Consider the following 24323-nt stretch of genomic DNA (forward strand, 5'->3'; position numbering starts at 1 on the left):
TATATATATATATATATATATATTATATCCGCACTCACGAGGCCCCTTCAAATATGTTTCGGCATTCAGCCTTCTTCCTGCTTGTTTTATAAAACATGAATCAACGCAAGCTGTCATGATGATGTATTTAAACAGGTTGCCTGCACCTTATTGGATGTTAGATATAAACACAGAGAGAGGACTGCTTCTCTCAGGTAAAGGTCCTGTCCCGCTTCGCTCGATCACGGGGATTTCACAGTCCTTTGATGTTCCCAGGAAACACACAATTTCACTCCTCCCGCCTGCCTGGCTCAAATCAGAGAGGCAGTAGCCAATTAAGAGTTAGGGTTACCAGAGATAGGGATTTTTTTGTCCCTTAATAACTTTGCCCCTATATCATTCTTGGAGTCTTGAAAGTTTTGTGTTGGTTTGTCAAGGGGGTGCAAAGAAAATGGGGGGCTCCCAAAGCGTGTGTACAATCCAATGCATTTTACATAGACTTTTGTATTTCGAGTGGTCCGAAAAAAATATATATATTTTTTTTTTGTGTGCAGATTGTTCTTTGTGGTACTGCACCTAAGTGTTTTTAGTTTAGCTATGACTGTGATCTGTAGTACCTTGGTGCTCTTGAGGTATATACAGATGAAAGGTCATTAGCTGATTGGCTGGTGACTGCCGTTATAAAAGTCCAAGGCAGCCATATTGTTTTATTAGGTTTGGACTTTTCCCAGTACCTATTACCAGTTAATGCAGTGTAGAAGGAGAGTAGAGAAGACTGTACAGAGGTGCGTGAGTTACGAGAATTGTAAGGTGTTGCGTAAGTTGAAATGTGAGTTAGAAGAATGACATTTCATGAGCGATGTAATATGCGAGGTCAAAAGCAGTGCATTGCAGGGGTGTAAGTTATGGTTAGCTCATGTAACTATAACTCCTGAATTTCAATGGTTTTGAACAAGTGAAATTTGATCCTAACTATAAGGTCCTTTAACTTCTCTCCCACTGCCTCTCTCTCCTTCCCTCTCTCGCTCTATCTCGCTCTCCATCTTTCCCTCCCTATCAAGGCAATACCAGAATACTATTGATTCAAACAAACCAATTATTGAAGTGGGCTGGCTAAAAATAGTAGTTTTCCGTGGGATTTAAGTTGGAATTGGCCTAATTCACCAAGATGTTTTTCACTTTGTTTGTACTTCTGCCTCTTCTTTCACCCAGCCTCAATTATTTTGGTGTTCTGTTTTCCTCATATTTCCTTCACAGTCCTCATCTCAGCACCACAGTACTTAGCCTCCAATGGCATTCTTTGACTATGACTGATTGATAGAATGGTCTGTGTGAGGTTTCTCTAATCCTTGCTAACCATAGCATGTTCACTTCTCTGCTGCCAGCCATCAGACCAGGGCCTAACGTAAAACCTTTTTTCACGGTATCTGCTTCTATTCCCCAGAGAAGTGAAACATCGTTAACAGCTATATGTCTCTGGATACGTTATATGTTACCTATGCTAGCTAGCTGACCTGAACATTCCACTAGCTTGGCAGTGTAACACTGTTGCTCTTCCTTGTGACTGAAGGGCCTTGCACAGACTCTCCATTTGCAGCCACCCATTGGACACTGCATCTTTCCAAACTATGCTCACAACTGGATTCATCCATGTTCCCTCATCCCACATCCCGCTCATCTGTATTCTGCCCACCCCTACTGTTTTTTTCTGTGGACCTTAGTGCTGCAATCTCCTTGTGACCAGTAGGCCTAACTGAAAATGACCATTATTTCCCCATTCTTTGCAGAGATAAGTAAATAAAGTGTATTATAACCATAGCCACCTGCCCTCTAGGTGGATGGAGTCTTTGCCTTTTTCCCAGAATTGCCTCACCTCCTTTAAGAGCTCTCCCTGTACTGACCTTGCTCAACCAAGATCTCACCTACTGTGAAATCTGTTATACATAGGTCGCTTTTGAGGCAATATTGGATTTTTGCTCCAGTCCAGCCCTTGATTAACTGTATCAAGGATAGCGGTTCTTTAATGGATTACAATTGCAGCCCTGGTCTTCCTAATATAAATTATCTAGATCTTCTCCAGAACATGCAAAGTAGCTTAGGATCTTCATGTTCCCTGAATGGAAGTAGATGCTTTCCTTGCATAGAGAACCTCAAACCAAGCATCTGTGTCCAAACCGGTGGTGGTTCAGTATCCTTGAGTGAACTTTTGATCTAAATGCCTGATAAAGGTAGTTACACATGATGACTGGTCTAACACCATATCTCCAAAATAAATACATACATCTTATTACTGGCCACTACTGGGACCTTGTTTTCCAGGTCAGCTATAAGCTGTAGGGCAAGACCATGAACCTACTTTCTCCTAGCTCAGAAATGGAGATAACACGCTGAGGTGCATCCCATTCATGCTTGCCTATAACTTCCCAGCTTTTCAGCCTCTCGCCACCTACAGCAGACTGGCAGTAATTCCACATGTCCTCTTCCATGAACAGCACCATACTTCTAGCGCCCCAGTAGGCACCATCTTTGACTTTCAGGCTGCCATTAGCTCCCTACCCTGACCTACAAAGAGCTTTGTACTTGAAAATGCCTGAATTGAACTCTTCCCATGCACCACAATGTTAGCCATCATTTCCACAGATAAACATGTTAGTAAAACCAGAGGCCGTTTGCTTCATCAATTCCTCCTTAATGCAAATCATGAAAAGAGTGCACAAAATGTTATATTATATCCTTCCTCAAAACTCAAAAACATTTCTCCTACTTTTTACTGTTGGTGTCCTCTGAAGGAATACTTCAAAACTGTCTTCCTCTATCTCACTCCAGACTTGTAGTCTGTATCCGAGATGCAAAAGAAAAATCCATCTTTTTTTTCAGTGGCCTTCTCCTATTCTTTGCAGTCACACTAGGCTGCCACCTCAGGCTGAGCGCAAATGTATACAACAGTGAAATAATTATTTCCCAGGGTACCTGTAGTATCTTGCCACAGTCGTCATCTCTTTGCAGTAGCATTCTTCTGTGGAAGTCTCCTGCTATATTGGACATTCTCATTGTGTCTCTGCTTCATTTGACATTCCTGCAACCGGTCTCTGATTCCCTGGTCAGCTCTGACTATTTCCCTCCTACATCTCTTCTGATCCCAGACCTAGCAACCTGGCCCACCCACCATCTATGGTCACTCCCTTTTCGCCCCATCCGCACAGGATTGTTCCTCCTAAAGGCTGGAGGAGCATCAGGCTGCCTGCTGCGAGCACATCAGGCCAACACAAATAAATAAAATGGCATGGTAATGCTATTTTGTTTTGCCACTGGTCCGGATCGCGTGCCTGTGAGGGCAGGGGGTGGGACTGAATCCTGCAGTTGCAGGATGACAGCTGGGTCCACAGTGCCCATGTTGAATTGCCCAGCTGTCTTGCGACGGCCAGCCCAACATGCGCACAGTAGACCCAGCAATCCCAGGGCAGTGAAACAGCTGGGAGATTGCTGGCACAGGCCCCCGCCTCAAAATAAATGCTGGGTTAGCCTGCTTTAACCCATCTTGCTGAAAACAGCATGAGAGCAGCTCCAGGATTGGTTGGATTCTCATTTCACTGGGCAGGAAGGGAAATCCCTCCCTATCCGTCCCGTGGACACCACTATCGCCAAGCGAGAAGTGCCGCCCCGGGCGGGAGTGGCATTTATAGTGAGTTGAGTTCCATCGCGCCCACCATATTTATGTATTGCTTGCCACCACTGCATCCCTATAAGCTCCAGGGCTCATTCTGCCACATTGATAACTATGAAGCCACGGAGGCCAAACTTTCCCACTGTATGGGCGAACCTCCGCTCTCACTTCTTTCACTTTCAGCTGAGACTGCTGTTGTTTATCACTTAGTGACTTCATTCCTTTTGTGCCCATGCCAAATATTTACTATCTTTCTGACGAGCAATCCTCAAGGGGTGGCCAAGTCTTCTTTGGACTTCCATGAAACTGTTGATTACTTGATTCACATACCCCTTGTATCACAGAATCCTGGCTAATAGATGTGTTCGTTTTTTTTGTCTAAGATATTCTTATCTGCTGAAACATCCTCTTGCTCAACAAAATAGTCCAGCGGGGTCTCGCAGTGGCTGTGTTTCACCAAAGTCACCCGAGCTACCAGTCCTTAGAGGACTTGCTTGTGAAAAGCCTTATTGTTATATCAAATTACTTTACCTGCACATTTACTAATTACTTTCTAAAGAGTGTTCAGGTGCTTTTTTTACAGACTTTCCAGACCTGTTTCAACTCATACTGACAATGTCGAAGCTCTTATTCCGACAGGGTGAGCTGAGCTTCTAAGCAGGTGACCAATCCACTTCTTTAAGGCAATGAGTCATTGACAACATTAACAATGATGTCTGCTTATCACAAATGATTTTCCATACTTCCCACAAAGCTGGATATTCTTCATTTCATGGTCTTCCATATATTGAAACTATCTCATCTTGTCTTAGTTTGTCCTTGATCTCATCCGTATCTCCATTTCAGATGAATTGATGTCTAAAAAGGCTACATTGGACAGAAAAGATGCAATGTTATGCTGCAACGTACAGATGTATGTTAATGTGAATGCAGACTTTGTTCTTTAACATTGTCTACATATTGAACTTTTGTATAACTGGCCCATCAGAATTAATAGCATTGATAGATAAAAACTTGACAATCCTTTTGACAAATGCTATGTTGCACTGAATGCAGGCTAAATCGGCAAAGCAGCTAAAATAGTTTTCTGAAAAACTGCCTTCTGAAGCTCCAGAGAAGAGCACTGTTAAGGCACTAAAGTATGCCAATTCGCCGTTGCTGTCTGTATTGCAAATATATTTGTTGCTGAGGGTGTAAGTGTGTTCACTACCACACTAAAGGATCCCATTTACAAATTTGCCGTTTCAAGATTGGCAACGTGGCCATAACAAGGATTGTGTTGTGGTAAATTCGAAACTTGACTCACTTCCGTTAACCTGATTCATGGCAACCTCAATCCTGAACTATTTATCAATATAATGCTGCACTTCTGAGTCAAATTACACTAGACTAACACAGTGTTACATCCTACAAAACCAATACAGAAGACGTCAGGTGCAGGTAAGAATATTGAGTGGTTTAAGTGAGCATTATAAAAACCACCAGTCTTTAGCCAGCTTATCTTCAAAAGTAACTGCCCAACTTTAGTAATCCGGCTCCTGTGAAATCCTCAAGACTCCAGTAGCGGGGTCATACCATGACATAGCAGCGGTTCCTCAGCAAAGTTATAACACATCTCCAACCTTTACAATACATTGAAACAAAATTAAAGAATTGAGAAAATTAACATCTAGAATCCAGGAACAGAACAAAGATGAAAGAAAAGCAAAGTTAGTTAAATATGCATTAAAATATACATAAAACCTCCGATTTGAGAAAAAAAGAGAAATTGTGTGGCAATATTTGCAAAATGACCAGGTACCTTGACACAGCACATTGGCAGAGATAACTAGTCAATGTTATGGAATGATGAAGGCAATTCTGTTTGTATTCTTAATCCATGAAAATTATAAATATGGAAGCACAACTAAGAGTTAGGCTTTAACTAACCAGGATGTGTTTCACTCTTCTCACGAGTCCCGAACTACCACATTTCTCTTGACTTCATGATAAAATGTCCCATAATATATATTTTTTTTAAAAAAAAATTTAAAACCTTTATTATAAAAGAGCACACAGCTATTCAGCCTAACATCCCGGAGGCAAGGCAGCATAGAATCAGGAGGATAAAAGTGCAAGGTGATTCACATCAGAACATTGCAGGTTGTTTTTTGTTTTTTAAGAAAGAGAACTAAACCAAGAAAAGAAACGCCAAAAGGCGCGTGAGAGTGGCAATGGAACAGTAGAGACGTCAAGGAGTCGGCAAAAGGCAGAGGAGGACAGGTAGAGAATCAATAAAAAGGATGAATGGTAGGATAGGAAGGGGGGGAGGAAAAAGCAGGAGAAGTACAAACGGCATAAAACAGTTGGTGTCACAGGTTACGGTGACAAGTGTTCGTTCAGAGGGACAGGTTCCAGCGGCAGGCACACATCGCCCCTGTACGCATTCCATGCCCCCCACACTTTATTCCATGTCTGAGGCCTCCCCCTGGCTACATAGACCGTCTTTTCTCGGAACATGCACCAATCCATGTTGGCTTTCCATTGTACCACCAGGGGGGCTGTAGCAGCACCCCACTTTTGAGCAATATCACGCTTGGCAACCATATTGCCCAATGTCACCCAACGAGTCTGTGCCGTGTTGTGGTCAGACGGTTCCCAAACGTTAAGGAGACACCTCCGCGCCTCTGCAGCCAACACCACACCAGTCACCTCTCCCATAATCCGGTGCACTCTCGCCCAGTATGGGGCAATGACGGGGCATTCCCACAGAATATGTAAAAAGGTTGCGAGAGCACCACAACCTCGACGACAAAGGCCATCTGGCGAGAATCCCATATGCAAGAGCCGAGGGCCGGTGACATACACCCGGTGAAGGATTTTGAATTGCACCAGTCGGAGACGTGAGGAGATAGCGACCTCCTTAGGGGAGGACACTGCACTCTGCCAGTCCTCATCGTCAAGTTCCAGGCCGTCCGCCGTCCATTGGTCTCGCAAGCACAGGAGGAGATCAGTTCGAACATTAATCAATTTCTTATTGGACAGGGAAATAGCACTGTCAGGCATATGGCCATCCAGTATCCTGTCCTCTAAGGGGGAGCTTTCGGGGATCTCTCCCTCCGTCGGCTTGGCAGAGAGCAACGCGTGTCTCAGCTGGGCGTAGCGGAAAAACTCTGAATCGCCCAAACGGTTTTCGGCCTGCAGTTGAGGAAAGGTCTTGACTTCGCCCTTAATAACCATATCGTCCACCCTGGAGATGCCTATGAGATCCCATTTGTCGAAGCCCTTGGTGTGCCACAGCCTGCCCGAGATATCAGGGTCGTACAGTGGGGTAAACCTAGTCAGTCTGCCCTGCCAACCCTGCGCTTTAGTGATCGTCCGCCAAATGTGAACCGCTGCCTTGGTCGGGCCTGACAGGCGCCGATCAAAGGATCTAGAATACAGGGCACGATAGTAGTTGCTACCGCGTAAGAGCCACCTGTCCATTGCGTAGCCTGGCCCATCAGTAGGGCCATAGAAGCCGTGGTTGATAGCAGTGAGCTGAGAGGACCAATAGTACCGACGTACATCCGGTAGGGCTATGCCTCCGTCGTACCACGGTAACGTGAGCTTCTGGATGGCGACACGGGGTCGACCATCCCAGAGCAAGGCCCGTTGCAAACTCTCAATCTCCCGAAAATAGCGGGCCGGGACCGGGTCCTGAGTGTTCTGCAAGGCATACAGGAACCTGGGCAAGGACATCATTTTGAACAATGCTGCCCGGCCCAGGAGAGAGAGCGGGAGCCTGCGCCAGCTATCCACGTCTCTCCGCAGCCGCTGGAGAGGGGGGAGCAGATTGTGGTCGTATCGCGCCTTAGAACTACCGGAAATGTATATTCCCAGGTAACTAAAGCCCTGTCCGGCCATCTGGATATTGCAGCCTCTGGGGAGGCGCAGTGTGTCCCCCTTTAGAATGTAAAGAGAAGACTTGGCCCAGTTGATGACCAGGCCAGAGTGGCGTCCAAAAAGCCTGAGCACGTCGCATGCCACAATGAGCGACTTGCAGGGGGAAGTAAGGTAGAGCAGAATATCATCTGCATACAGGGAAACTCTATCTTCAAAGCCCGGGGCCCAGGTTATGCCATGTAAGTCCGGGTGTGTACGTAGCATGGCCGCAAGCGGCTCAAGAGCCAGGGCAAACAGGAGAGGTGACAGGGGGCAACCCTGCCTGGTACCTCGGTGAAGGGCAAAGGACGCCGACACGCGGCCATTGACTGTGACATTAGCCAGCGGGCAAGCGTAAAGGAGTTGCACCCAACTCACAAAGACCGGTCCAAATCCAAGCTTCGCCAGCACCGCCCAGAGATAACTCCACTCAAGCGAGTCAAAAGCCATCGTGGCGTCAAGAGAAGCAAGCACCGCCGGTTCCTCGAGGGTGTGGACTCTGGCCATAACACCATGGAGCCGACGCAGGTTAAGGGCAGTGTTACGGCGGGGAATGAAACCCGACTGGTCCGGGTGCACCAAATCACCGATGACTCCAACCAATCGATTGGCAAGCAGTTTGGCTAGGATCTTAGGCTCCACATTGAGGAGAGAGATAGGGCGATAGGATCGGCACACGTCTCTTGGTTTTCCCTCTTTGTGAATAACCACGATGGTGGCCAGCCTCTGATCTAAGGGGAGGAAGCCCTCGTCCAGTGCCTTCATAAACATAGTCCGCAGGTGCGTGGATACCACATCCGGTCGAATTTTGTATAACTCGACCGGAATACCATTGGGGCCAGTCGCTTTACCCGACCTTAGTGCACGGATCGCCAAGGCGATCTCGTCAGCGGATATGTCTCGATCTAAGTCAGCACGGTCCTCTTCAGAAAGACAGGGAAGGTCAATCGTTGAGAGGAACGCAGCTGAGTCAGCCTCGGAGCGGTCTGAGTTGGAAGTGTAGACACCCCGGAAATAATCAGCAAAGGACTCGGCAATAGCACTTGGGTCCGTGACGGCGACCCCGTCGTCGCCCAAGATCTCAGGCACCACGCGGCTAGCCATTTCGCGCCTGTCCAGCCAAGCCAGCAGTTTCCCAGCTTTATCCCCAACGTCGTAGATACGACCTTGCTGTTCCTTGGCCAGGGTAAGGGCAGCATTCGTGGAAAGATCATGGTATTCCGTCTGTTTAAGGGAAAGGGCATGTAAAAGAGAGGGGTCGGGCTCAGGTCCCAGTCGGGACTCGAGGCGCAAAACCTCGTCTTCAATACACGTGAGGTCGGCATCTCTGACTCGCCTGGCCTCTGCAATGAGAGCAAGAGCCTCACCCCTTAACACAGTCTTGAATGCCTCCCACAAGGTAATAGCCGAGCCAACCGAGCCCACATTCTCCGAGAAGTAGAGGTCGATGGCCTTAGCAAGGAGTGCACGGGTCTTGAGATTACGGAAATACCATGGGTTAACCGCCACCGGCCGGTCAGACAGGACGATGTTAAAATCAAACGAGACCCACAACGGGGAGTGGTCGGAGATACCCCGTGCCAAAAACGGGCCTCAGACACGGCAGACGCATGTGCAGCTAAGGTAAAAACGTAGTCTATACGGGAGAGACTACCATGGGCACTCGAAAGGAAGGAGAAATGGCGGAGCGCGGGATGTAGAAGTCGCCAACTGTCCACCAAACCCATGGAGTCAAGAAAGGAAGGTAACCACAGTTGGGAACTGCGGAGATCTCTCGGCGGTTGGCGGTCCAGGGAGCCAGAGCAGACTGAGTTGAAGTCACCCCCCATTATCAATAGACCATCAGGCAAGGACAAAATGGCGCCACCAAGGTCCTGGAAAGTACTGGATTGTAGGCCTGGGGGAACATAAACCGAAAGTAGCGCGAGGGAACGCCCTTCCCATCTCCCCGCCACTGCAGCGTAGCGCCCCCTCTCATCAATCACAGTGAAGTCTATCTCAAGGGGAAGGGACGCACGCACCAGGATTCCCGCCCCCCGGGAGCCCGAAGAGAACCCAGAGTGGGCAACCATCTTGTAGCCTTTACGATTAAGAGCTTTGCAGGAGTTTCCAATCAAATGCGTCTCTTGTAGGAGCACAATATCGGGCATATGTCTCTTAAGCAGTTGAATCACCACCCCTCTCTTAACACGGTCACCCAACCCATTAACATTCCAACTGATCACTTTTAATTTCCTACCCCCCATCGTCCCGCAACCCGTCCCACCCAACCCCAGCCAACCCAACCATCAAGTGAAAAACAGCAGTAAACATGATCCATTGCCTAGAGGAAAGAAAGAACGAACAAACAAATAAACTTGTATAATTGCACCCCCCACCCTGCACCCCTGCATCAGACTAAAAAGCCCCCCCAACCAGCAGTGTGCCTGTCGCCCCATAAACTACTCTACAAAAAGTCCCAGAGGAGTAAGGAATCTCCACGAACACCTCCCGCCACCCTCCATGTAACGACAGGAAAGTCAGCAGGGTCACTTAAAAACAATACCGACAGTCTCATGAAGCGGGGTCACCAAACGCCGGTGTTACACAGTAGAGCCAAGTCTCATAGATCCGAGCCACCAGCCGCACCTCCATCTTGTTCATCTTGAGCGTCCCGACGCGGCGACAAAGTGTCCAACCATTCACTCACATTCTCGGCGAAGTCAAAGAACAGGGCACGGCCCTCATGCTCAATCCGGAGTTTGGCAGGGAACATCATAGAGTACTTATATCCCATATCTCGCAGTCGCCGCTTTACGCCCGCATAGCTCTGGCGCTGTCGCTGAACAGCCCTGGTAAAGTCCGGGTAGAAGTGTATTTCAGTGTTCTGGTACTTAAGCGGTCCATGCCGTCTGGACGCCTGCAGGACCGCATCTCGGTCCCGAAAGTTGAGAAGCCGTGCTACGATGGGTCTAGGCGCCACGCCCGACTTCGGCGGGCCGCCCGGCATCCGATGGGCACGCTCCACAGAGAAAAAGTTACTAAGACCAGACGGTGCCAAATGGGTCTTTATCAGGTCCTCCACAAAGAGGTCCGTCGCCGCTTCCTCCGACCCCTCCGGAACACCGACAATGCGGACGTTCTGTCGCCTGGCACGTCCCTCAAAGTCCTCCAGCCTCCTCGAGAATTGGTCCGCAGTCATCCGCAGGTTCCGGACCTCGGTTTGCAGGTCCGAGACGTCGGCCGTTAGGCTGGAGGTCTTAATGTCCAGTGTCTTCACTCGATCATTAGTCTTGCCCAGGTCGGCTCTAATGAGAGTCAGATCAACAGCCATAGTGTCCACCTTGTGGGTCAAGATCTCATGTTGCTGCTGCATGTCCGCCCAAAAACTGGTAATGGCTCCCATGATGTCGCTCAGGGTAGGCTCGGAGCCGTTTGGTGAGCCCGTAGATGGAAGGCTCTTGGCAGAAGATCCCGTGGCAGGCGGCGTCTTCGGCTGGACATATCGCTCAATTCTACTCTGTTGTGACTGTGCTTTTCCGCGGACGCCTTTGTTCGACGTCTTGTCGGGGTCCCCTCTGCCCGCCATGTTGGTTCCGATGGGGACAAAGGGCTGCACCAGCCAAGCCCGAGCCCAGCGAGCCAAGAAGAAAATCCGAGCTAGACAGTTAGACCAGGCCGATGAAAGAACGCACTGTAGGCACTAGCACTCCGCCAGTAGGGACAGCAGGCAGTCACTACGCAGTCCAATCGTGCGGAGTGGCGGAGACCGGAGAGACAATGGCACAGCCCTGGCACGGAGTTCAACTCGACGTAGCTCAGCGTAGGAACCACCGATTCGAAGGCGGAAGGCAGCTCCCGCCTCAGTAGACCACCAGCAATAAGAATCCACCCCCGTGGATCAGGATATATGAGGAGGATCGGAAGGTCCGCGGAGCTCCGAGCTTACGCGGCCGTCTTGGTTGCCCGCGAAGCTCCTCCCTCCCATAATATTTTTAAACTCCTGAAATGACCAGGTTTTCTCACCACAACTTTGTCATCCAGCATCCAACTAATTGACTTGGTGGGAGTTTGACATCTTACCCATCTTTATATTGATTTGGTAAATGTTATGCCTTCCAGATATCATCTCAACGTGTAGGATTCTTCCTCATCCCACCTGCATCAATTTTCAAAAACTCTGGATTGAGCTTTGAGTTGGTTAACTACTCCTCAGGATGAAAAAAGGAGATCCCAAAGTGATGGAATTCGGTGTGTCTTTGAGCCCACCAAGTTTCACAAAGCACTTTTTTTAACACAACTTTATTCTCCGCTGCCCTCTGAACGCAGCTCTTAAACATTCTGTTCATCTGGTCAGCTAGACCTTTGGCTTTAGTAGAATGGAGAGTCATTTTCGAATGCGAAATAGAAAGGTTCCCTAAGAACATTTGCATTTCTTGTGAGCTAAATTGAACATGATTGTCCATTACCAAAGACGGCGGAATACCTTCCCACTGAAATTCCTACTTAAGAAACTCAATCCCTGTTTGAGTGTTGACCACCCTTACATACTTGGTCACCAGCTACACTGGAAGTATAGTCACCTAGCATCTAAATATAATGTTTATTGTGAGACAAAAACTCAAGCAATCCCACAATATCCAGGCTCCACTTCACCGAAGGTTTAGTTGGCACTTGTGACCAAGAAGGAGACCATGACATTCTCCCCTAATCATTTGCTGCTTGTGGCCAACAATCCTTGACTACAGCCTCCCCAGTACCATTGTCTCAATTTTGCTTTGGTTAGACTTCTATTAAACTGTCCTTCACTGGCCAAATGTATCCCCTTTTCTTCTCGGGTATAACTCTCGAATATCTGCACACCTTCCCCTCCAAGAGATTCAGCTCATCACGGACATTCCGAAATCCATGCAAGCAGTTGGATAAATCCTTGATATCAGGCCATCCTTTCCTTACAAAATCTGACACCGCTTCTCTGTAAAATTAGTCTTATCCCTTAGAAATTCAAAAATTCAGTTTTACTCAGCCAACCAAAACAGCAGGCTCATAACAGAAAAATGTAATTTTAAAACACCAGAATTGTTGATATGTCTGTCAACATTTTCTTCATTACCCTTTGAAAACATGGTACAGCTGATGCTAACCCATAGGGCAAGCAGAGAAATATGTATGCTCCTCAAAAGGGGTGACAAAAATGTTAAGTGTCTAGATTCTTCATATAAAGGAATCTGATAAGCTGATGATATGTCCATCCCACTAAACAACTTGGCCTTACCTAAGGTTGTCAGTGATTCAGAAATATTGGGCAGATGTTGTCTGTCAACCTAAATGTGTTTGTTGCGGTCAAGTAAGCTGCCACACATCCTTATTATCCTACTACCTTTCGTTGGTGCAATAACTAGAGGGGCAAACTAGCCCCAGTTTTGAAAGTATCACAAAAGGTCCACAAAGATTAACAGTGGGGCTCTTGAAGTTCTTTTCTTTATTTTCATAAGTACTCCAATGCCTTTGAGCCAACGCGTTTTGCCGTGGTTGGGTTAACCTACGGCTTTCCTTCTTTCTGGTCAATTCTCTCGCTGGAGTCCTTGTACGATAATTATCTCCATCTTCATTAGTTTCTAGATAAGTTTACTCGAAGCTTCAAAATTCTAGTGAATTAGTTTCCAGGTTGTCAGTCAATTAGAGCGACGCAATCCTTCTTTTATTCTTTAAATTATTCTCTCTTGTGAAAACCAATTAGGCCTATCTCATGGACTACAACATTCTGAAGTATACAGAAAAGCGCTTTTGTAGCTATTAACCCGGTCCCCTGTACACGGGCTGAACGTGACCGAGAGGGACATTACATTACAATATAACCAAGCACATCAGATTTGACACCACCATATCCTGCTGGATTAATATCCAATGTAACAACTCAATATTTTCAGAACCAAAAATACTCTCCCAATTCTTATTTCTCATCATAGTATAGGGAGAGCCTGAATCCTTGGCACATGTTTATCACCAATCATGATTTCACATTCTGACAGTACCCGAGGATCACTATCAACACTGCCATCACCATTGACACTCAGAATCACTTCTGTTTCAGACTCAATAAAAGACAAATCTTGCCTCTTAATGCCTTTGCATTCTCTAGCATAGTGTCCCTTTTTACCACATTTTTTATGTGTCTAATCTCACAGAGCACCCGGGACTATTAAAAAGATGTGCCTTACTACCTCATCCAAAACAATTTCCCTGGAATTCTTTGCTGCCATTACTCTTAAGTATACTATTGCTGTCTAAAGTCACTCTTTGAGCACAATCTCCTTCTACCACATTGACTCTTTCTTTGATCACTGAACATTTGGACAATGAGCCTCTTCACTTCTGCCAACGCTCATCTCTCTCACCTATGTAGTAGCATTCTCCATTCCCTCTATAATAGCAATGTCTTCCTTAAGATCATGTTTTTTGCAAAAGGTTTGTATTTATACCTTGGAACAAGTTGTACACCTTACTAATTGATTCCGAATAAGGAGTCTGCTAAAGCTTCAAATTCACACGTTCTTGCCAGTGTTTTCAAAACTCCAACATAGTTTCCAATTTTCTCAGTTCTTCCTTGCACCCTCATCAAAAAACTATGTCTCTGTAGCACAAAGTTAATTTGTGACCCAAAATGACTTCCTTTCAAACATTAGCACAGACATCTCGTTTAAACCACCAGCTTCTCCATCTCCTCTTCTGATGGTATCTCGTCATGACTCATAAATGTTCCTTCATTCAACACCTAAATTGTGAAGAAGTACCATCTGTTTCCTTACAGTTTCTCCCACCAATGGCAAAAAGATATGAGTAAAATCAGTTTTTTCGCTGTTTCCCCAATCAACAAAGGATCTCCCTTTTCAGCAAGAAATTTTGGAGTTTTTGACATATTCGCAGCTGCTATGTTCTAACAATCCGCGATGGAGCAAACAGTTGTATGTGTCTGCATGGTGTCTACAGTTTCAGATGTTGTAGACTTCCAGATAATTATGATGAAGCTGAAACCGAAAACGTTTAAAAAATGGTGTGCCATTTACCACTGACAGACAACAATAAGGTTAAACAGAAACAAAACCTAATGCATCAGAACGAGAAGGGGTGAAGTAAAAAAGGCCTCCACACACGCAGGGCTGCATGCTTTTGAGAAGGTGTGAAGGTATCTCAAACTCATCAGTTGGCCGCCAATACAAATATGGACTAGGCTTGAAAAGCTTTCTAAAGACAGGTGTTAGTATTCATGTGGTAATATAGAACTCCATCCAAGTATGCTTTGTACTATGGACTTCATAGTATGATTATCTGTGCTACGCTCTAATAAGGACAAAGTGTGATATTTTATTATTCATAGAGCTAAAACTCAGCTATAGAAAGGCTTCTGACGAAGCCTTTCTGACTAGGTGGTGAGAGTGACGTACACAAAAAGCTTGTTCAAACAAGTATATATTTTTTACTTGCAGATCATGTGCCTTGAAATATATCTGCAGTCATATGGTAGAGGGTTGGAAGGGTGCCTCTCAGGCTTTTCCCCCAGATCCATGGATATCTAAATACCACCTAGCCATATCAAAGGCATGTACTTCCTACTGATCAGGATTTAAGCAGCTTGATCCCAAATGGAAAGATAAACCTCGAAAGCCTCCTTGACTTTTCAATGTAGTGTGGTTGAGCAGTTTTGGCTTAGTTCATGGAAGGATTGGATACATTATATAACATTCATTGCAGTCTCAGTAAAGTTAGAATGTTTAGCTGGGATCTTTACCTTGAAAGAGAACTCTTTAATGGGTTAGAGTAGTTGTCCATAGATTTTAAAAATGTGAATTAAATATTAAGAAATCAAATAATACAGACAAACTCAAAAATGATTGTTTGTGGTCATTACAATTATCGTGATGACTGTAGTCTGGAATCCGATGATCCCAAATTATAGCCTTTATTTTAGAAAAGCTTTTACCAAAGCGTGTACCATTGTTAATCTACAGAACAAGAATCTAACCACCAATCCTTCACTAGGTCTAAGTTCACAGTCATGATAATAATAAATACACTGGTCACAGAGCAATGATCGCAGAACAATCACACGAAACACCAGTATAATGCTGTCCTATTGCAGGGGAGTTTCAAATACGATGTCACTGCCAAATATGATGACTGTTGCTGTACGGCTCTTAGTCCAGACATGACCCGTCTTGCCAATGAAGGCCTTCATTCTGGGCTCTGACACTCAGATGCAAATGGTACGTGAATCCTTGAGTGTCAGAGGTACTACTTAGAGCTTTGGATTCAGCTATTCAACAGGATGCTGGCTTTTTACCCAGTCATGCCTCTGATCCCTTGTGTGTCACTAGAGTTTGGTCTGTGCTCTAGCCATGCCGGATGAGGTCTAATGGGTAATGTTGAAGTGGCAGGAGGGAAAAGGTGGAATAAAATTGAAGAATTAATTTGATAGCGCGGGAGACTGCACCTGATGAATATGTTTTGGGCAACTGTTCTCTTAATCTCTGGTAATGGTAAACTGGGCACCAGGGTACTTTGTTCAGCTTTCTTTGAACTCTTTGGGCACTTTGAGTTTCCTTGCAGATAAGATCGCAGATGGGTAAGCCAGAAGACCTTTACAGGGCTCTTTAGAGCTCAGCCTTAGCAAAGGAGAAGACAGACATTTGTTTCTCTGAATGTTTAGGAATCATCTCTGCATGGTCAACCCTGGTGTGTGATGATGTAGCTTTTCGACTCACTGGAGATGGGGTTCAGTGTATATATCCAGCCCAAGACAGTTAGGCTGCATCCTACCTTCAATTGCACTACATCCGAAAAGTTCAAAATTGCTGACACTGGTGTTGGAGCAGGATTTCACACTTCAATGAGCCTAATGGTGTTTCACTTCAGTAAGAATACGGATGATTCAGGGCAGCACCAGCTTGTTCAAATCCCAGCATGATTGGCATTGCTCGGTAGCTATGTTGTCCCACACAATGAATTACCCCAGAAAGCTACTATTACGGCAACATCTTGTGTAAGCCACCCAGCTCATTCCCAAACTAGAAAGAGCAAGAAGTTGGGAAGGCCCATCCTTCTGTTTTCTCTGGCAGTATCAAGTCTTCGTCTTGCTTACATGAATATGCTCACGATCATCTAGGGGTAACACTCTCGATTGGTGTAGCAAGCGTGTTTGCAAATACTTATCTGTCCAAACTAGTTTTGATTTTTGACTATCAACCTTCAGTTCACATATATACATATTAACATAGGGGTCCCGGTTACCAGAGCTCTATATTTGGGGGAAGATAGGAAATTCAATAGTTAAGTATAGGCGAGTGTCTGCTTTAGCATTGTCTTTTTCTGACCTACTTGCTGAACAGTTGCCAACTAACCTGAGTTTCAGCCTTTCGTGTGTTTTTTAGCCATTGGCACTCCCCATAAGAGTCTGGAGTGTCAAATTTCCTATTTTGAGTGCATGCATAAGTGCTTCAGCATTTAAGAAGTGTTGGCTGAAAAACAGGTCTGGCAGAGAGTCTTTTTCAACAGCTTACGTATTATGGGGTTTCTGGTGAATTGGGTGAGTGGGAATTTGATTTTCTGTTCCTCAGTTTTCATGATGATTTACTCTTGCCAGTCTATTTTACAATGTATTAATTTAGTGTTGTATAACTTGAGGATGTATCAGAGATTTCATTAGAGACCTCAAGATATAGGTACAGCGATATATATGCAATTGGAAAACTTAAAATAACCTAAAGGGCTTGAGAGATGGGGTATGTGCAAAATTATCAAAATGTCTCTGATGAGGAATAAAAGTATCAATACAGATAGGAGAGAATGGGTTAGCGTGGCTTAATGGTTAGAGCGGCAGACCCTGATGCAGAGGTCTGGCCCAGGACCAGGGTTCAATTCCCGCTTCGGTGGCTCTTGGACTCAATCTCCCCAGACCTGATAATTCTCGCCTCTGTGCCTATTCTAATCATGGGTCCTACTCTGTGACTCTGGGCAATAGTTTGCTTAATCTCCACAGAGGCTCCAGCAGCGCTTGGATTCCTGGCTTCACCTTGGGGGTGCCCAGGAGTGGATACTTCACAGGAAAGCCAGGTAGGGTTCCACAGCGGTATGGGTATGAATACAGCGCTACAAGACCTCAGGGTAGAAGGCGCTATATAAATACAAACACATTTACACACACATTTACAGAGAAGTACCTGGACAGCGAGGTAGGAAGTACTGGAGATAGAAACCAGTCAGAAAGAAACAACATCTTTTATAGAGGGGAGGTATCTACTATGTATACTAAGTGGTTTGGTGAAAATAAATGTTGTCTTTGTCGCAGAAGTTTGATAGTAGAAAAGGGGTAGTAGACAGAATGTGATTAAGCAGTGACTCTGGCGTTGAAAATTCAAAGATGAATGCGTGGGAGTGTGGAGTGGCGTAATGTAAAATGATAGGACCTCCCTGCAAAATGAAGTGTGGGAGTTCTGAGACTCCCATATCTTGCACATATTTTAGGCCTTGGGCTGAATAGGGGCCCCTTGTGGTTGTGGCCACCAAGGGCAACTGAGACTGCCGTCGAAAAAGTGGTGAAATCGGCTAAGCAGGACATGATGTGAAGTCCAAATTTGAAATCCGTAAAAGAGAGATTAGTGCTTATAGCAGATATGCCAGACTTTAAATTCTGTGAGAGCTTTCTGGGAAGGCTAGATGTATATTGTTACCATTAACTGTGCAAGTTTTAAGAAGTGCTGATGTTTTCCACGCCTTGGCACTTTGCAGCTACATCTGAAACTAAATTAAAATAGTTTCTTCAAGAAAATCGACCCCATTATTCATTCACAAACGATCCCGTTTTTATACAATACATTCGGTTTGCTATGGCGAGACAAACTTTCAGGGTCACAATATAGATTCACGTTGTAGAAATAATGGAAGGATTTTGGGTTGCGATTTACCAAGTATACTGTATATTGGAAAAGGAGCTTGCACGCACTGTGCAAAATGTGTTGTTCTAAGAACCACGTGAATCCCCTGGAACTTGGAAAGCCTCATGAGGAGTTAATTGAATTCTGGGCCCAAACACACACAAACAGACACACGGAGAGGCATTTACGAGGCTCATACTGGAGAATGTAAGGCTTTTAAAATGCCTTTCAGTGCAAGGTAAATTCTGTCCATGGTTAAACACAGATACCCTTGATTGCCTCTCAATTCAAGATATTTAGATTCTGAAAAAAAGAGACAGTGGAACGAAAATGATCTTTGAAAATTTCACGCTGTGAAGTCTCTGGAGATTTATCAAGTCGTATTAATGCAAAACCGCAGCGCAGGCATGTGGATTTGGAAAACTTGGAGCAGTGTCATTTCCCGATAGTAATTATTGGTTTTGTATTATTTGTTCACAGGGGAGCTGATCACAGCCTCGTACGAGCTCGGGGTAAGTATTCGTTTTATTGTTTAATCAGTGTTCTCATTAGCAGTTTTAGGAATTAAGAAGGTTGAATAAAGCATGGAGTAAAGTACATTCATTTTATTTCCAGGCTTCCGTTTTTGCTAACTTACACAGCAAGTAGACTATGCGACAATTTGCTTTAAGTTTTAAATCCAATTAAATGGAATTATGAAGCAACGACTTTGCTGTACATACTGTAAATGGCTTATTAGCAACCCTCTTTTTCATAAGCTTGGGAGCAAAAAATGATTTGGCTCAATAGTCCTAATAAGTTGTAATATTTAATCAACTTTATTAACGACCATGATCCCTTAAGCCAAGATTTTAGGACTGTGATCAGGGTGGTAATCCGATAGCAGTGTGGTCCCACCATTGCGCGAGCTAAGCACAGAAATGGTTGACTGTCATAAATATATGGTCGCTTATGAATCCAAACATGAACTGTGTTTCTGGTTAGTTGATTGTTGATCGAAGCACATAGCTGCCAAGTTTTCAGACCGCTTATGTGTGACATTTCCATATGTTCCATGTGTTTGAGTGACATTGAAATGCCTTATGAGTGACACTTTGACTGGTACTTTAGCACAGAAGTTATGCACATGCAATGGGATACATTTCAGAAAATAAATATTGGGTGGAACCTTCAGCCCTTACTTTTTTTTTTAGGTGACAGCAAAGTTAAACTCTGGGATTTCTAATTTTGTTATTAAAAACTAAAAAAGACCAAAACGTGCTGAAAGTTGGACACATGACAGCGTGGCTTCATGTTTTTCTTGCCTTAAGTACAGATAGTGTGAGGGGAATTGCTGCATCTTGTTTGCTGCAGTAAAAAGTTAATTGGTTGAAACCTGCTGAGTGCTTGTGAAGTTAGAAGCCCAAAAGAGCAACCTGACATGTTTTTAACCCTCCACGCTGCTGAGTTAGTACTGCTGCTTAGAGTGTTGACATTTATAAATGCGGCATTGTTAGTCCAAGAAGACGTTGTTATTATCCAAGAATAGTTCCACTCTGATGGTAGTTTGTGTGTGTGTATATATATATATATATATCTATACACAATAAAATTCCCTTTCAGGCATAGAGTGACGCATAAATTATAAAAAAAAGAAGCAGAGAACTCTGGGTAATTCTCAAGTTTAAGTGGAAAGCAGCATAGCTCCAATATAAGGCACTCTCAACACCAGCAACACTCTTTTTTACTGGAGAATTAACACAGAACCCTAGCACTGCATGAAACGGTGGAGGAGAGGGTATACCCTTGTCACTACAGGTCATGGTTGAGGAGCTGGGGCCCCAGAACCTTAGCCCTGCATGTGACCGTGGACCGTGGAGAAGCCAGTGCCCCCCCAACCCCCTCCACTGCCAGCCACCGCGGAGGGTTCATTGTGGCCCCACGCCAGGTGTTTCCCCGCCATCCCTTGCGTGGCCGTCGGGTATCCCTGTCTAATGCGGAGGTGACATGAAGTGACAAGCCGCAGCATTTTAGGCCTCACTTCTATAACTTGTGAAATGAACAGGCCTGGAAATGAATCAAATGTCAGCCGAGTGTGAAATGTGTTGGTGTCACATGGGACGGTGGCGCCCCCTGTCCTTGTGCAAAGGGCTTAGGTCATGCGCCGCCATTGCACCTAAAACCCAAAATAGCGCCTGCAGCGCCGGGTGAAATGGCCCCCCCCCCCATCTTTCCCTATGTCCCTGGAAAGAAGTTTTATATTTAACTTGCATAACTCTGCATAAAGTAAAATATAAAAGTTGTAAAGGAGTACTTCACTTCTTTACAATTTTTATATTTAATGTATGCAGTGCTGTGCGCGGCGGGCGCGCAAACTTATTGGACACGACTTTTAAATGCACGGTATGCACCCAATCTTGCTGATCTGACCGGCTCATATTCAATAACCAAATAATAAATAGTTACCACAACCACAACAACATATAGCAGCACAGTCAGTCAGCAACACTTGACGAGATTCTAATTTATTTCCATTCCGAATAAATTTCCAACAGACTCGACTCTTACTTTTAATTTTTTCGCGGGATCTCAGCAGACTGTCCGATGTGTGTCGTGTCCACTTAGACGGAGCACCCGGACCAGCCAGACAGACAGTGAGGTGAGTTATGCAGCAGCAGACCAGACAGACAGGCAGCACTAGTCTGTACAGTACAACACCACCACACCAGCCCAGCCAGCACAAGGTCTAGCCTGGAGAGAACGTCACACTGCATGGCTGCACATGAAGTCACACCGTGATTGGCCATACAAAGTGCGGCTGCGGCAGTGTGCCACCCACATAAGTGCGCTGGGGATGCTCAGACGTGGGTCCCAGGCACTCCACACCACTGGAGTCAAGCTAGTCGGGCTGATGAGAGGTGTTACCTCAAAACCGGTCCGGTCCTCGGATGCTTGATTTCGTTCTGGGAAGGACATGGCTTTTGTAGTTCGGACTGGACTGTTCCCATGGGGCACAGGGTCAGAGCTGATTTGCATATCGCCATTGTCTAACCCAGGGTGGTGTGGAGTGCAAAAAAACGATGGATTTGGGCCCAGATCTTTGGACTGGGGTGAATGTGTGACATTGATCCACATTCGGTCCATCACCTGTTTTGTTTGCAAATTCCGCCATAAGTGCGCTGGGGATGCTCCGACGTGGGTCCCAGGCACTCCACACCACTGGAGTCAAGCTAGCCGGGCTGATGAGAGGTGTTACCTCGAAACCGGTCCGGTCCTCGGATGCTTGATTCCGTTCTGGGAAGGACATGGCTTTTGTAGTTCGGACTGGACTGTTCCCATGGGGCACAGGGTCAGAGCTGATTTGCATATCGCCATTGTCTAACCCAGGGTGGTGTGGAGTGCAAAAAAACGATGGATTTGGGCCCAGATCTTTGGACTGGGGTGAATGTGTGACATTGATCCACATTCGGTCCATCACCTGTTTTGTTTGCAAACACCACCCACGTGCGGCACCCGATACTGGATTGCCTACCCTTCTGCGCAGTGGACCAGCCAATAGCGCCAGGATTGGCTAGGGGGGCACAGTTACCATCCACCCTTTTCAACCCCGGGGGCTGCAGCCCTGGCTGCTGTATGAAACAGCGCCCCCTTGTCCCTCTCTTAAAGGGAAGGTATAACTTAGAAGTACAGCGCATGTTCCGCCTGTTCAGAGCCCAAAAATACACATGCGCACTACTGCTGCAGCTGAGTCTGGACTGCCCCTCAAGCTGCCCAGCCCAGCCCCACCTCCTGGCGCACTCTGGATCGAGTCGGGCGTGTCCCGGTAGCAGCTGCGGCGTTCATCAGCGAGGACGTCACGGACGTGAGGAACAGCTATTCCAAATATTTTATTTGCTTAATACTGCTGTGCTTTACGGTGCTTCCATGTGGCTTAGTGGGGCTACGCCTCAATGGGCGCACCGCGCCTGGTTTGTTCCCCTTGATATAACTAAGGTTTTGTAAAGGGAATGCAGGCACTTTCCATGTGCCTAGAACGGACCTAAGCATGGGAAAATACAGCATGCTACAGGCTTCTTCCCCCTTGTGTGTGGCTACTGTCTGCAAGACTTGCTTTACCACGGCTCTCTTTGTCTTCAAGAAGCTATACCTCCGGTGAAGAAGGTGTTAGTCATATGCTATCACTTTTGTTTTCACTATGTAGTATGGGGTAGTGTTTCATGGTCTACACTTGGTAAGTTGTGGCCAGTATATGCACCAATGCAAATCTGTAGACTTTATTCTGTGTTGGTTTTCTGTCAGTTTCTGTGAACTCCTGATCTGTATCTGCTTGCTTGATATGAAATCTTTCTGATGATAATTTTCCTCTCCAGTGCTGAAATCAATGGAATAGGCAGAATAATTAGGTTATTTAGTTTATCCAATTTATTATCGATCCCAGCTGTGAATACTGCTAAAGTGTTCAGCAGGTCAACCTGCAAGTCCAATTTATCTGAGTGATAATTTAGAGCGGTAACTGTTGATTGAAAGGTATGCAGTAATTGGGGCCAAATGCTCGCATTTGTGGCAACGTCTTGCTGTGATTCTTTTTTTGGTGTTAAGTTAGGCAAATTCTGGGAATTTTTTAAGAAGAGGCACAGATCCTCTAACATTTGGTCATTAGGGTCGATTTTTTGAAACCATTTTGGGGAGGTTACTATTGCCGCAGATGGTGCGCATAATTGTTGTTGAGAATTTATCAAGTGTGAGTTGCCTTCTGAGGGGCCTAGAGCTTGAAAAGTGGGGGAATTGAGTATGTCAAAGTTAGATACAGAAGCCTTTTGTGCATGTATTTGCGGAAAGATTAAGTGAGAGTGTGGTGCAAGGGGGACCTCCCTAGGCGCTTCGTGAATATGGGGAGAAGAAACTGGAGACATCTCTGGCTGCTGGGATTGCCGTGCTTGAGAACTTTGTTTGAGACTTTGATTAAGACTTGACGTTGGGGAGAGTAATTGGCTAGGGCAAGCCTCTTGCATGTGAGTGACGTGGTGAGGCGAACACTGACTTGGGAGAGAATGATGACTTGATGATGTGTTTTGAGAGACTTTCCCCGGGGCCTTCGAGACAATGTTCTGGTCAGCAAGTGCAAAGCCAAAAATATACACGTGGATGACAGAAGCAGGCTTGTTGATTAACATTGACTGTAATTGGAGTGAGTGCATATTTGGGTCAGCTGTTCGCTCAGAGTCACTAGGCTTTTTTACCTCTGATGGTTGAGGGGGAGAAGACCACTTCGCCCCACCTGGAGCTTTTCTGAAGTAATCCAGAAGGGTGAGGGACTTTGAGCCATTAGAGGATTGAGCACATAGAGAAACCGTGCCCCTGTTATAGAAATAATGCCATCCTTTTTGTGGAGATTTGGAAGCCATCAGTGCGACGTTGGTGTTGACAACCGAAGAACTCGTGTGGTCGGCGGGAGGGAGCTCCGTGGCGATTTTTGAATGTTTAAGTATCTTTCGTTTTGTTATAGAAGGGGGTTTTCTTATTTTCCCATATCTCATCTTCTTATTGTTGGATGAACTGATCAAGGGGCTATTTGATGCCAGTAGGGATATGAACTTGAGAGGAAGAAGTCTTGTTCAAGACACTCTCTTCATTGCCAACTATGTTCAGGTTTATTTACTCAGTCGAAAAGACCTGTATATTCGTAAGGGGACAATGGCAAAATGGCTCCAAGAAGGGCTGCTGAGCTTGGCTTGTCTTGTCTTGGTGTTATGTTATTGTAAACCTGGACGTTACCGACCAAGGTGTGTGGCCAGAATTGAGCTGGGGCAACCCCGCATACTTAGTCCCTTCCCAACCCCCCCTGCCTGCGAGCACCTATCCGCTGGTCCCTGTTGCTCCCTCGCCTG

General features: G+C 45.7%; 1 protein-coding gene across 1 annotated transcript in view; it reads left to right on the plus strand.

Annotated features, from left to right (window-relative positions):
* TMEM260 (transmembrane protein 260) overlaps positions 1 to 24323 on the plus strand; it is a 645490-nt gene that overhangs the window by 51136 nt on the left and 570031 nt on the right. The window contains exon 2 of the mRNA XM_086937970.1: positions 18937 to 18968. Within this exon, the coding sequence (XP_086794096.1) occupies positions 18937 to 18968 (32 nt within the window). The remainder of the gene's footprint in view (positions 1 to 18936; positions 18969 to 24323) is intronic.

The sequence above is a fragment of the Lissotriton vulgaris genome, chromosome 9, assembly GCF_964263255.1.
Source record: "Lissotriton vulgaris chromosome 9, aLisVul1.2, whole genome shotgun sequence".
In the NCBI taxonomy this organism is placed as follows: Eukaryota; Metazoa; Chordata; class Amphibia; order Caudata; family Salamandridae; genus Lissotriton; species Lissotriton vulgaris.